The following is a 14,436-nucleotide window of genomic DNA, read 5'->3' as shown; positions in this document are numbered from 1 at the left end:
GAGCAGACTTTGGCCTCTTCAGGGATCTGTTTGGTAGAACACTATAGGATAAAGACCTGGAGAGAAGAGGGGCCCAAGAAAGCTGGCTCATAGCCAAGGATCACCTCTGGAATGATGCATCCGGAAAAAGAGGAAGTCAGACAAGAAACTCAGGAGGCCTAGGAATAAGATGCTCCTGGACAAATTCAAACACCAAAAAAGAAACCTACAGAGTGTGGAAGCAAAGTCAATTAGCATGTGAGAAATACATAGAAATTGTCTGAGCATCCAGGGTTCAGGTCAGGAAAGATAAAGCTCAATTAACATCATCAAGACAAGGATGCAGTATGTAGGAACATCAAATACAATACAAATCCAGATGAGACTACACTAAGCAAATGAGGTTTTGGATTCCAACACAAGAAATTTTATTTTGACACACCTTTCAGTGCTAACAAAACCCCACATTCACCAGACACTCCTTTTGATACCCCAGAGCTACTCTGAAGCACCTTAGTACCTAAACAAACCTCACGACCACTTTCCACCATGTATTATAAATCTACATGTCATTAAGCACACTGGAGATCACTGTTTAACCAGAAGAGTTATGGGGATTTTTAAAATGAGTTGATGATATTTCACTTCAAGGATCTAGTCAAAACAGCACCTGAATTCAGCTGAAATTTTTTAAGCTGAAAATTGCCTTATACTGGGACTTCTGACTTTCTGCTTTGGAAGATTTGTTATTAAGAATGATGCAAAAAAATATAAACTAGTGACAGAAAAGCATGGCATACACTCTTCTTTCTGAGATATGAATCCAGCCTGAATTTAGTTAGAGAAACAGCAAAACCAACAAAATTCAGAAAAGCATACACATGACTGGTAGTTCCTACAAAAAGCTTCTATTTTCCTGACAAACTGGTCCCAGTCCCCTCTAGAGCAGTAATTCCAGCTAGGTCATAGCATATCTGAATATACAATTTTATCAGTCTTGACAGCCCTTGAACTGATACAGCTTGACCTTTATACTCTTTGCCAAAAGCCACTAACAACCTTATGAACTTTTTTAAGTATTTAGTCTCGTCAAGATATTAGCTGACAACCCTTTTAACATCGAACATATGCAATGAGCTTTTCCAAGAAGATGTTAATGCATAAGGAAAACAAATGTAGATGAAAATTCCAAAGCACTGTTGTCAAGATTTTAGAAGGGCCATAGCCCCAAAACATTTTTTTTCCTGACAAAAAGATATAAAAAGGCTCTCCTATTCAAGCATGCTGTTCTGAATTTACGTGACTGAAGTTATTGTTAATATTATGCTCTTGTTAACTTGCTAAAATTGATTCTGCTGTTAAATATTATTATAAACAAAATTTTGCCAGTGGACAGAGAAAAACCAAGGGAAGACTGTCAGACATAAGAGAATGCTTAAGTTTCCACCACATGACCAGTTTCCAAGATCCAGGAATACTTACTCCAAGATTTTTTATCTTTTAGATATGTAAGCTTCAACAATAGAAACTGTTGCTTTGTTATGTATGTTAACTGTTATGTTGATCCCCTAAATTACTGCTTTTGCAAAAACAGGGAAGAAACGTTATTTAACACTGACTCATGGTAAAGTCAATTTTATTGCAGTCTATTTATACCTTGTTCCTAGCAAAAACCATTTTCTCCTTCCCTTCTTCACCTCCTGCAATATTCTGAAATAGTAAGTATACTCTATGTATTGTCACTGCTTCAGTGTGGAGAAGACATTTTAATATAGAAGTGTGTAAGACTAAGCAAGTTCTGATCATTTATCCTAAAATGATCAGTGATTACTATTTTTAGAGGTCACTGAATATCTTTTGGAAAGAAAAAAATGCAGGGAAAACATAAAATAAAAATCCCTCTCAGAGACAATGTCCATATTCTCCTCAATAATCAGTTTTGGAAATGTGATGTGAGCCTGCTTCAGCACAGAATCTATACGTTTCCACTGAACAAGATTAAAGAAACACAATGAAATAACACATAAATAAGCATTTTTGTTCAAAGTCCATAGTTGAGCTGTGTCCTATTATCAATGAAACTACTATTAGGCAAATAATACCAAATAAAATGATGGCATAGAAAGTGGTGGACACAGCAGCACACAAATGCCAGAGCAGGATCAGTCTGACATTCCCTTGGCTTCTGTACTGCCAGCACAGGTGAACCTTAGCTCATCTCCTACCTGAAAACTCCAGAACAAGTAAATCAAGTGACAGTGAGTGTTGCAGGCCACAACAGTGAAGTAAAGGAGTTCAGAGCTGCATTGTAAGGGACTGCAGCTTTGTTCAGCCCAAATTCTACCTAAACACCTTGAGTTTCCACTGTGCCTCTGAAGACCTAGAAACAAGGAATAGGGACACTGCACAAAGGCATTAGGGAGACTGTCAGTGTTTGAATTAGTCCACAGCATTCGCTGGTGGCTTATAGGAAAAGTCTTTACATGGAAAAACACTGCACCTACTTCTATTACAAACAGCAGTTTTCCAGTGGAAAAGTTGCCTTTTGAACCCCTTTAACATCACTGAGTGTAAGCTTGGAAAATTAGGACTTTATAAAGCTTTAAAGAATTTTGTTCCTGACTTTACATCCAGATGCAAATTTAAAACGATCTGAATATAGTGCTGTGGGGTTCCTTTAGTTTGGTTAGGTTTTTTCTCATCGGTTCATTTTAAAACCTTGAAAAAATGCTGCAGTTTAATGATGGTCACATTTTTGTGTTAGATCTTAATTCCTAAGCTTCACTTTAATTTAAAGTGTCAGGTAAACAAAAATGCACTTCTTGATTTGGGCTCTCCAGAACATCTCCCACTGTGCAGACAATGAAAAATCCTCCACCTTCAGAGATCTAATTAGATGCTGCAGAACAAGTATCAATTCAGGGATTCTTAAGTTACTGTTGCAAACTGCCTGATGCAAACCAAGTATGGTAGATACAAAACTGAACGTGGAAAAGAAGACCAAAGCAACAGAAGAGAGAAACAAAACCCCACAAACATAGAAATGAATGAGAGTTATAAACTAAGGTACTGAGAATTCACTGAAATTCCTTCAGAGGGCTTTTTGGAGGGGAAGTAAGCTTTCTGTTGCTTTGTATGTGCGTACACTTTTAAATTGTCAATTTCTTTAATAAAAATGACCTGCCCTAGTATAAGATTACTTCTTTAAGTATATATTATTTTGTAGGAATTTGGCTCCCAAATTATCATTGAGTTTTTAAAAAAAGCACTAAGAAGAAAACTGAATAAAATAAAACCTTTTAGAACATTATTAATAACATCATGTCATAAAAAATTTTAAGACCATAAATAACTGTGTTCAGGTCCTATCTATAGCTGAAGAATATCAAAACAGAAAGCTGTTAAAATATAAAATACATGCTCATATTTGCATTCTGTTTTAGCTACACACATCAGTATTTTCAGTCAAGCTCTGCCACTTCAGTGAAATGTACCAGAAAAAAGTCAGACAAGCTGCTTACTGTAACAAACAACTAAAAATAACATTTACCAGGTTTTTTGCAAACTATGCCCTAGTTACACAAAACACTGGAAGAATGACTAATGAGTTTTATATTTGAGGCCCATTCAAGATCTTACTTAAAACTTAAACTGTGATTACCTTAAGGAGACACTGTACTTGGGATAAAAGATGCTTCTATACTTAACCCAGGTCCCAGTTTCCTCTTCTGTATTCTGGTCTTCCATTGAAAAGAGATTGAACGATGCAAACCTTCTGACAGATACTTGTTGGAGATGCACATCTTTCAAGTGCTTCTTCCTCAGAACCTTTGAAATGAAGAACAAATTAAACATTAACAAGAAAACAAGAAAAGAACAAACCTATGCCTTTTTGTGTGAAGAGGCAAACCATAATGGATATGCTATCAGCTGGCAGTTATGAATAACAAAGTATGTCAAGCCTGAACAAAATACAGTGGTATTGATGGTAGGGGTCAAGAGACTGAGTTATGATTTATGTCTCAGTAACTAAAGCAAAGGTACTGTATTCAGAAGTACACAAAGTTGCTTTCTTAACTCACGCTCCAGCAAACCCATGCAAAAATTAGAGGGCCATTAGAGGGTTCTTCCCATCCTCTCATTTTACCAAGTTTCCCAGCCCAAGCAGTGCTCTCCCCAAGCAATTTCTGTGCCACTCACTGTCCCTATAGAGGGGGGGAAAAGGTCAACAACAACAACAATGGTATCTTTTGTAGAATTAAAATGACAAACCCAAAGCATGATCTTCAGGTGCCAGAGTGTTGTGTGTTCCCCTGACAGATTCCTGCCTAGCCTAGAAGTCTTCTGCTGCACACTTTTAGAGATGCTGCCAAAGTTGCCTAAGTTGAGAAAATTGTTTCCTATCCTAGACCCCAGACTTTCAGACACCACAACCCTATATTCCCCAGGACCCCATAAGGGGACTGACACACGAGCCAGACTTCAGGAGAGCCCCAAAACACCCTGAGAGCACCAAGTTCAGTGCTAAGAGACTGAAGAATTCAAGGCAGTGACAGAGACAGAATATCATCTGCATTTCTTAAATGACTAAAACACTTGTTCAGGAAAGTGAAAACGTGGGCTCTCTGTCCTGCCTAGTCTGCTGCACTCAACCATCTTCAGGGAGTGAGGTACCAACCCCTCTGTGCAGGAGAACCAAGCACTCTGCTGGTTGGAGCTGTGCCATTGCTCAGAAGACAGCCAGCATTTCCCTGCCAGACAAAAAGATTTATTCCTTAGGGCAGTGATGTGGAAGGAGAGGTGTCCTAGATTTAACTTCTTTCTCCTAACAATGGAGAGAATACATAAATAATTGCCATTGAATTTTTAAAATTAAGGTGCACATGCAGTCCCCAGTGACAGATTAAAAACATTAAAAAATTTTTTAAAAACCCAACAAAAACCCTACAGAGCAGAAAAAAATAAAATGCCTATAAATTGATAGAGGTACAAGGAAGAGCTCCATTGAGTAGGACAGCACTGCAATTTACAAGTTTTTGCCAACTAGAGATAAGTCAAATGAGAAACAGCTCACAAGAATTATGAAACTTGAAATAGAAGCTTCGCATACAGGATGTGCACAAAAAAAAAAAAAGTCAGTGATTTTTTTGCTGTACCCAATCTGTGTTGACATGCTTTAACTGAAAATGTACTCGCATTTAAAAGCCTTACAGTTTGGGGGCATGACCTATTATTTTGCAGGATATTTGGAAGGATATATGTGAGCAGAACAATTGTGTTTGCTACACTTTTGGTTTCTAACAGCAGGTCTGAGGCATCAGGCTTAATACTTTTGGAGCTATTTTCAATGGCAGGTCTCATCATATGAAAGGCACAGGCATTTTCCATGAAGTATTAAAAATGTCTGGGTGCTGTCCACACCACTTCTGTAATACATGAGAAAAATAGACATGTGAAGGAAAATGCAAAATTACCAAAGCAGGAGAAAATTAAAAGACCAGAAAAATTAAGACCTTCATGTAATAGCTGTGTGCCTGAAAAATAAAGTAGACTATCTTGACAACTAAAGAAAACCAGCAAGACCTAATTTTCAGAAAAATGTGTTTTTTGGGGACTTCTTTAAAGCAATAGCAAGCCATTACTAACAGGAAAAAAAAATACAGTGGCAACAAGAACATTTCTCCCACAGCCTCAAACAAAAATCAAGTGGTCTAATATCTGAAAATTACAACAGCAGGTCAAATATTTTCAAACCCTACATATAACTGAGAAAATAGGAGAATATGTTACATAATTTATATCTAACTCTGTATTTTTTACATATGGATCAAAGGGAGGGTTTTTCTGAAGTCTGTTCCTAAAAGGACCACAGTTGTGTTAAACAGGCTACAAACATAAATTACTGCTATAGAATAACCCACTGATAAAAACAAAAGGGTGACAAACTGATCTTAACTCATCACTAAACAGTCTCTGTTCTACAAGATTCTGGTAAAATATTACCACAGATCTCAATTGCAATGCCCTTGGTATTCAGTCACAGTATTAGGACCATGTTAAGAACTTCCTATAAAACCCAAAACTGGTTGGTATCTCTTAAAAAAAAAAAAAACCTCACCAAAAAAAGAATCTCCCACAAACAACATGGAGAAAGGCAGTCACCTGAAATTCCCTGTATTTGTATATCCTTGCGTTAGACCTAGTTCCACTAAGAGCCAAATTCAGTAACAGCTTATGGTCTACAAACCTCTGCCAGCTCTCTGGCAGTGACTGCAATAAGGTAATTTGAACATGCAAGAAAGTTTCCACACAATCAACTAAAACATAACCTGTAACTGCACTCTAAATATTATCCATAGGACTTTAGTATTTATTTTTACAAATAATTTATTTACCAAATTGTTTTATCCAACCATAAATAATTTACAAGCTCAAGACTAACAAAAAAATGGAAAAAAGATCTGAAGCACAGGCATCCTTCACAAAGAGAAGAGCAGGAAGAGATGAAAATTTGTTTTAAAAGTGCTTCTGTTCAGGGAAAAAAGTGTCATTGACCTATCCTCACTTTAGCTTTTATTTTTCAATTCTGGAAGTTGAAGTACATTAGCAGGTGACAACATACTCAGGCATGTGGTGTGGCTCTTGGGAATGGCCCTGTGCAGGGCCAGGAACTGAACTTGATGATCCTTGTGGATCTTTTCCTGCTCAGCATAGTCTGTGATTCTGAGACTGGTGTGAGAAGAACAAGAGGAAGGTAACAAGCAGGGCAAACAAAAAAAAAAGCTTACAGATTTCATGAAACTTTCTATAGGGAGCAAATGTACATATAGGGAGGAACCTAAAGCATGCCTATTGGTCTAACTTCCCTGCTGAAAACTCCTGACTGGATAATGCCTCCAGCCACACAGAGTGGCAGAGCTCAAAACAGAGCCTTAGAGAACTTATCCAGTCATTTACAAATGCACAGTAAATGGGTAACTTCCCTCAGCATTTTTTTAAACGCAAAAAATATTTTTCTTGATTCTGACAGACTAAGTTTAAAAATATTGCCAAACTTCAAACTCAGTACATACATAAAACATTTCATTGATAAAGAGCACACAGGTAATTATGCAATCCCCTGGTTCTTTATGCTAGCTTCATAGGATACCTCATAAAAGGGCTTTTTTTTCTTAATTAAATCAGCGAGCATGCACTCAAGCATCCTTACCATAGTAAATCAATTTGCGTGTGCATTGAATGAAAGCAAATTCAAGATATAAACACACCACAGAACTGATTTCACGTAAGGCGTTATTATAAGCAGTGTGAAAAGTGCTTTTAAAAGCACTGAAAGAAACACTTTGACAGTGCTCCTTTAAAAATGGATTTAAAGGGAGGTTGATACCTTCTTCCAATCCATAGATAGATCTGTGCACCACTGTAGCAAAGAGCACAGAACTGATTTTTACTTCAGATGTACCAGTAAGATTAAATTGATCCTTGCTCATTGTACCATATAAAAATCAACAGAAAAGCTAAAGAACATGGAAAAACCAAGGGAATCTGCAGAGGAAAAGGTCACAGATACATGTAGTTTGATAAAAAAAGAGAAGCCTTCTCCCCAAATACCTACATGCACTCTTCCACAACCCAATTCTATTGTTATGAAAAGCTCCCTATGATTTTAAGAGACAAGAATATGCCAAAGGCAGTGTATGTTGAGAAGAAATAACAGCTAGTACAGCCACAGAGTGCAGCTTACAAGGGCTGCTAGACCAGAAACCTACAAAGACAAACCTGATATTCCTACCAGTAACTTTGACATTTCCTGCTCTGGAGTATAATAAAAAAGAAGTTGGTCCTATTGAACAGGACCAGCAAATTTGGAAACAAAAAGCACACACAAAGTCCAACACTGATGTCCCCAGGCCTCCCACTGTGACCCAGCTGCAGCCAGGTGCCCCTTCCAACCCGGCTGCCACCACTGACTCAGTGCCACCTCTCTGCCCTCTCAGGGACAGCTGTCCATAGGCAGCTCCAGATGTCCATCTGCACAGAATCAAACACTCAAGTTAGGGCTGTAAATTTCACAGCCCATAACAATAACAGCCAGTGAAACAGACTAGAATTTTTAAGCCTTTAGGCCTACACTCGTCTGCAGAGAATCCTTTCCAACCTTGCACTGCTCCGAAAGGGTCTAGAACACTGTGGAAGGCTGCAGCTGAGGAGCTGCTGTTTACACAGCACAGGTGTCACCACTTGCTCCCTCTTCCTCCTCACCTCCCTCCAGGCACAGCCTCTCAGCAAAATGCAGTTTGCACTGCCAGGTGAGTGGGGTCTCATCTCAGCTCCCCACCAAAGGCAGTCTGGGGGGGCAGGGAGAAAAGAGCAGGAATGAGGGGGCAGCCACGACAACCAGCCCCAGTGGCATCGATGGAAGGTGTCAAACTATGGCCTGAAAATCCCAAAGGGCCCTCGGGTGGTGAGGTGAGGGTGCCAATGCTGGTCCTCCTCCCTTAACACAGGCCATGGACAGTTTTGGGGATCTACTGAAGGCACACTTTAGAATCATAAAATCACAGAACAAGCTGGAAGGGACCCATCAGGACCATCAAATCCAACTCCTGGCCCTGCACAGGACACTGCAAGAGCCACACCATGTGCCTGAGAGCGTTGTCCAAACATTTCGCTCTATCAGGCTGCAACTCTGTCAGGCTTGCCTGACACCACTTCCCTGGGGAGCCTGTTCCAGTGCCCAGCCAGGCTCTGGGTGAAAAACCTTTTTCTTGTCTCCAACCTAAACCTCCCCTGCACAACTTCAGGCCATTGCCTTAAGTCCTGTCACCGGTCACGAGAGTGAAGGGAACAGCGCCTGTCCCTCCGCTTCCCCTCTCGTTAGAGAAGGCTGCATATACATATACATATATATATATTTATTATCATATTTTCCAGGGAGAGTGCTGCAAGCGCCTTTACACGACCCACCATGGTATAGCTCGCAATCCTGTAAAGGGAGCGGGCAGAGCGGAACGCCCCGCACCGCCGCCCGGGGCACAGCCCGGCCCGAGGGAACAGGAGAGACCCCGCGCTGCCCGCCCCGCCATGCCGCCCCCCGCCCGCGGGCTCCCCCTACCTGTCCGAGCAGCCGCCAGCGGGCTCGGGCCGCCGCCGCGCCGCTCGCCCCGCACCTGCCCGCGGCGGGGCGGCGCGGAGAGCCGGCAGCCTCGGCCATGCGGTGGCGGGAGCGCCGGGAGCTGGCGCGGCGGGAGGGAGGAAGGGAGCGCTGTCTTGAGCGGCGGGGACGGGCCGCTGAGCATCCAGCGGCCGCGGGACCGGCCGGGCTAGGGATGGAGTGGGAGGAGGAGCACGGCCATCTTTGCTAAGGGCAGCGCCGAGCGACTCTGGGCGGCCGAGGAAGCGCGGTGCTCTTCAGGCCCGGCATGGCGTGGGCGCGCCTCAAGACAAGTCGCCCGTGGCCACCGTGCCCGGGGACGGGACTGGATGTGGCACGGCGGGCACCCGGGAAAGCCGCGCCAGGGAGCGTGCCCGCCCCACCATGGGTCCGCGTCCCGGCGCTGACAGCGGCGCTCGGCCGCCGCGGCTGCTGAAGTGCCCTGCCGCCATCTTAGTTACGGGCAGCGCCCCGGGAGCGCTGCCGGGCCCGGGCAGCCCGGCGCAGCGGGAGCGGGAGCGGGAGGAGCGGCGGCAGCGGCACGGCGAGTCCTTGCGCGGGCCGCGGGCGGACGGGCAGCGCCGGCGGGAGCGGGGCCGCGCCGGGCCCGGCCGGACACGTGCGGCCCGTCCCCTGCAGGGCTCCTGCGAAAGGGGTTCAGCTGCTGCCGCCCGGGGAGCCTCGGGAGAGAGCGTGGCGTTGGTGTTTCGTAATGGGGAACTGAGCGGGGACGACTTCTCCCAACTTCCCCAGGGTTCTGTCCTTCGGCGTTTGGACGTGCGCGGCTGCAGCTCGCCTTCTCCTCACAGTTCTACTGGCGCTAAACTTTGGGCCGCCCGGAATGTTCAGGGTAAAATGTGGGTGCCAGTTGTTTAACAGACCAAGTTTAACTTATTTTCTTCTCATTTGATTTACCTAGTGAATCAGTCACATTTCTTTGAAAGAGGAAATTTACACTGTCTATTTCCTTTGTACGTACGTACATTTACGCCTGCTGTTTACGTTATGTACATTTCAGACGCACAGTGTAAATGATCGGTAGTTTTGGATTTTCAGAAATTCCAGGTTGGCTGTCACGAGATGAAGGTTAGGATGTGCTGCGCTGGACTGCGGAATCTTCTCCAGGGGCTGACCTTCAGTGCCAAGTACTACTCTAAGCATAACCCTCCTCAAACAGTGTGTCCTTACAGTAAAATTGGACCAAAAAAGCGCCACATCCTGGGCTGCTCAAAAAGCACATGCACCCACAGGACTGCACCACCTGGAAGCATCCTGCCATGCAGATTCTTTTCCTGCAAGGTATGCTGTTAAATACAGACCTAATACCAACAACCACCTTGGCACATCTGTTAAGGAATCCAGTCATACTTTTCACATGTTGAAGATACATAAAGTTCCCAGATTATTTTAAGCAGACAAATAAAGTCTAGGATACCAGTTACGTTCAAGGACATGTACAATTGTTCAGCTTTCCTATGCTGTTTTGACATAAAGCTGCATTTTGGTTGATTTTCCAGCTATTGTAATTTTGAAAAATTGGTATCTTCTCCGCTTAGGTAAAGTGTCAGGAGCAAACTGCAGGGAGAGATCAGCTAGGGTAGAGGCAAAGTGTCCAAACTGATGGTGCCAGCCTGTGACCTGTCTCAAAAAACACTTGACTTTTCTGTGTTGACCAGTAGGTCATGGTTTCCATCATATAATATGATGCTCACATCTTCTAAACTATATTTTAAAAGGTATTTGCATTGATTTCTGTAAATAAATATTGTGTAATTGGATGGGACTAACTCTCATGCACAGAGTCAGAAAGTAGTCTGAAATAATTTTAGGTCTTCTGTCTCAGTGTCTCTAATACAGATCTTTCTGGAGGTATTATAAAAGTTTACTGCCATATGACAGCCTAGAAACTTATTTGTATGCTTAAGTATAGTTTTAAAATATGTTTGTTTTGGTTTATTTGATCCTTAAACATGTTTTCAGATGGGTGCGTGGTTGTCCTAAAATTGTTTCAAACTGACAGTGTTTCTTCAGAGGTGACACCAAAGTCTTCTTGTAACTTTTATTTGTCACCATGAAGTAAAGAGTTCCTAAGTCTGTGTCTCAAATGTAAGCAGATGTTTCAAGGAGAGCACAGGAGGTCTGGAGGGACGAGAATGTGTGTTCAGTTTACTCAGTGGAACTTCACTAACACAACTGTTACAAATGCTGCTCTGTGACACTGGTCTCAGCATGCAAACATGGTTTTCACCTGAAAGGAGGCTGTGCCTGTTTGCTTTGGAGTAAATGTTTGCGCACCAATTGTCACTGAGATCCTCTGCTATCCTGAAAATCTTTCCAGATTGCTGGATTTTCCCCAGGTAGGGAGATGTACTGTACACTCTTAACACATCCCTACACTGTGACCACCAGCTGTATATAATATTTCCAAACAAATACAATGGGAATTGCTGAAAACAAAAGGAGGGCAATAATCAAAAGATTCATAAAGTGGGGAACTTGTCAAAATAAGTTGTGGATGCTAAAATTTTACATAGGTATAAGGGGAGACATATATGAGATATAGATATGTCATACATGAGAGAAGCTTTTTAAATATCCAGAAACCATGTTCAGGTCAGGAAATTCCTAAGCAAAAATTGTTAAGGCTGGGGAAAGTCATCTGTCTTGTCCCATTCTTAGCTTTCCTAATTATCCATTTATGGCCACTGTGAAGTTTTATTTGGTTGCATCATGTTTGGGACATGGTGTTGTCTTACAACAGTTTTTTGAGTGACTGGGGTGAGGTGGTACACCTTTGGTATCCAGCACTTTGCTTCTCCTGACCAGTCACTCGCTTGCTCTAGAGCTTCTCTAAGAGCCTTCACAATTTCTTTGCCTTGTGCCAGGTGACAGGGAGGATTGATCTCAACCAGCGACAGACATTCTCAGCTCTCAGCAATGACGTGCTTTATGTTCATAGGGAGTTTGGTAACTGGAGCAGATGGTTTCCCTTCAGAGTCTACTTGGAGCGTTCACGTTTTGGTTCTTTTGAGTTTCTGAAGACAAACCAGGAATAAACCAACATTCCTTAATGAAAAGTAAGGACAGGGATATGAAGCACAGGCTGCTTTTTAAGCTTAGACACATTCAAATCATACACTGAATGTTATAAAATGCTACTTTATGTGATCTGTGCAGTACTATGTAGTGTAATACAAGTTGTGAAGCTTACTAATTGATCAAGTGAGATTTCACAGCATGCAAGAGGAAGTAGCATTGTTCTAGCAGTTTTAACACACTTTTAACATTTTTTACAATAGAAGACAACTTTTTTGGCAGTGAGGTAGCAGTAATTTCATATTTCAAGGAAAACCAGATCCTTAAACTTTTTCCTGATAAAATTGTTGCAGAACCCATATCAGTTCACTTCATTCTGCACTTATGAACATTTATATTAACACTTGTGAGGAGGTGGAGCAAGAACCTGAATGAGCTGCTAGGACTCTGAGGTACAGGGACAGAGGTGTGGGCACTGTTGTCTAGGAAAGGAAATGAGAAATTACACTCTAAAGACAGGACATTTTGAAAGAAAGCTGTGAAGAAGGAAAAAATAGAATTTCATAAAAAGTACAACCTAGTTCTAGAACAGGAACAAACATATTTATTTATAATCAATTAAGAGCATATATTAATAGTACCCTAAATTTTGAAGAGAAGATCTCAATGTGTCAAGTAAAGCATGTTTGACAGTGCCTCCCCAAAATATCAGGAAGAGTTAAAATAAAACACATACCAACACACATGCAGTTTTTGTTTTTATTGGCATGTACTTTTGTAATAATGCAAAGGTGGTTTTGGGCCTGTGGCTCAGGGGATATCACCTCAATGTATTCAGATTGGTGTGCAGTGTGCTGGCTTGTAGCCATTGTCTTTGCTTACTTAGCAGGAAGGAGCAAAAGTCCCTTCCAAAAGGAAGCAAAATACATCCATAGACCTTTTGCACAAGAACCTTCTGAAATCAGAGCAAAAAAACTGGAATAACATTTCACCAACATACAAAGCTATGACAAAGAGGATCAAAGAAAAACTGGAAGAATTGCACAACATGTATACACTCAATTCAAGAAGCCCAAGGGTAAGTGGCAAACAATACAAACATTTCCCATCACTGACTACAAATAAAAGACAATTAAGCTGTTCCTGTTATAAAATGCTGGTTTACTCATTCTTTTTACAGTAGAAATTTTGAATATTTTAATAATTGTGCATAATAACAGTTTGTGTTTAGAACAGCTTATAGTTGTTATGACAGTGAATTTACCTTAATTTTTCCACAGGCAAAAGCAAATAAAGATAAAACAATCATCTGACTTTTGGATAAAGAATACAAAACATTGTAAGTTGCAAGAGCAGTTGCAGGTGATCTGAGCCTTCTGTGAAATTTAGAGCAGGTAGAGGTAGCTTAAGTACCCTAACTGAAAAAACCTTTCTGATGTGTAACCCTTCTTCAGTATAGAATATATGTTCTGTCATTTGTTACAATTTGTTACACTTCTGCTGTACAGAAAAATGACTGTATATAGGGATTAAAAGGAAAGAGTATGCTGGACTTGAAATATTTTTGTTTGCATTGAACAGATGAGGTTTGGAGAGAATGTGTACTTTGAAGAGAATGGCTGCATATTTCTTGCAAAAGCAGATGATGGTAAGGGATTTCTCTTCCTAATATGGTAGGATTCTTAAAAAAGTTATACATGTATCACTTAGTGTTCTTTTCTTGCATTAATGCTTAACTTGTCTGTTTCTCAACTAAAAATACTTTTGTACAATTCTGTAATAGAGTAATAATTCTAGAATCCTGAATCTGAAAAGGTGAGGTAAAGAGAGTTAGAGAATAGTATATGTTGATACAAAGGCAACTTGCTGGAGAGGAAAGAGAGAAGACACTTCTTTGCAGAGCCCTAACCTAACTTAACACTTGGAAGAAAGGAAAAGAACAACCATGCTTTTTTATTTCTGAGGTGGGGTGAAAGAATTTCTAATTTTATTTATTAAAAACAACTGCACCTTAGCTATCTGAGCTTTAAAATTCAATATGTTTAGTAGAAGCCAAGATCTACACTTTTGAAATATTTTTAGTAATAACTACAGGACTTTTTTATTTGGAACTGTAATTTTTTTGTTTATTTTTACTAAGTGCATTTGCAAATATCATGCAAAACAGGTATTTGTTGTTGATAAATTCCAGTAGGATGTTTGTGAATATTGGAGACAGATTTGTTAAATACAGACATTAAGAATCAGCATTCATTTTGATAGTGTCT

General features: G+C 41.1%; 2 protein-coding genes across 19 annotated transcripts in view; one reads left to right on the top strand and one right to left on the bottom strand.

Annotated features, from left to right (window-relative positions):
- Positions 1 to 9,226, bottom strand: part of CAMKMT (calmodulin-lysine N-methyltransferase) — a 212,558-nt gene extending 203,332 nt beyond the window's left edge. The window contains exons 1-4 of one of the 9 annotated variants that reach the window (XM_064414449.1): positions 7,951 to 8,104; positions 7,367 to 7,524; positions 6,540 to 6,708; positions 3,641 to 3,808 (exon numbers count right to left, since the gene is read on the bottom strand). In XM_064414449.1, the coding sequence (XP_064270519.1) occupies positions 3,641 to 3,726 (86 nt within the window). In that variant the 5' untranslated portion in view covers positions 3,727 to 3,808; positions 6,540 to 6,708; positions 7,367 to 7,524; positions 7,951 to 8,104. The other 8 variants (XM_064414451.1, XM_064414443.1, XM_064414448.1 and 5 more) reach the window with 8 other exon arrangements.
- A 285-nt stretch (positions 9,227 to 9,511) lies between these two features.
- Positions 9,512 to 14,436, top strand: part of PREPL (prolyl endopeptidase like) — a 21,442-nt gene continuing 16,517 nt past the window's right edge. For 2 of the 10 annotated variants that reach the window (XM_064414426.1, XM_064414422.1), the window contains exons 1-4: positions 9,512 to 9,983; positions 10,190 to 10,432; positions 13,056 to 13,247; positions 13,751 to 13,817. In XM_064414426.1, the coding sequence (XP_064270496.1) occupies positions 9,975 to 9,983; positions 10,190 to 10,432; positions 13,056 to 13,247; positions 13,751 to 13,817 (511 nt within the window). In that variant the 5' untranslated portion in view covers positions 9,512 to 9,974. Of the gene's footprint in view, positions 10,105 to 10,189; positions 11,491 to 12,092; positions 12,211 to 13,055; positions 13,248 to 13,449; positions 13,564 to 13,750; positions 13,818 to 14,436 lie in introns of those variants that run through there. The other 8 variants (XM_064414423.1, XM_064414425.1, XM_064414424.1 and 5 more) reach the window with 8 other exon arrangements.

Source organism: Passer domesticus, chromosome 3 (assembly GCF_036417665.1).
Source record: "Passer domesticus isolate bPasDom1 chromosome 3, bPasDom1.hap1, whole genome shotgun sequence".
In the NCBI taxonomy this organism is placed as follows: domain Eukaryota; kingdom Metazoa; phylum Chordata; class Aves; order Passeriformes; family Passeridae; genus Passer; species Passer domesticus.
The sequence above is the reverse complement of the archived record's forward strand: the minus strand, read 5'-3'. Positions and strand labels throughout refer to the sequence as shown.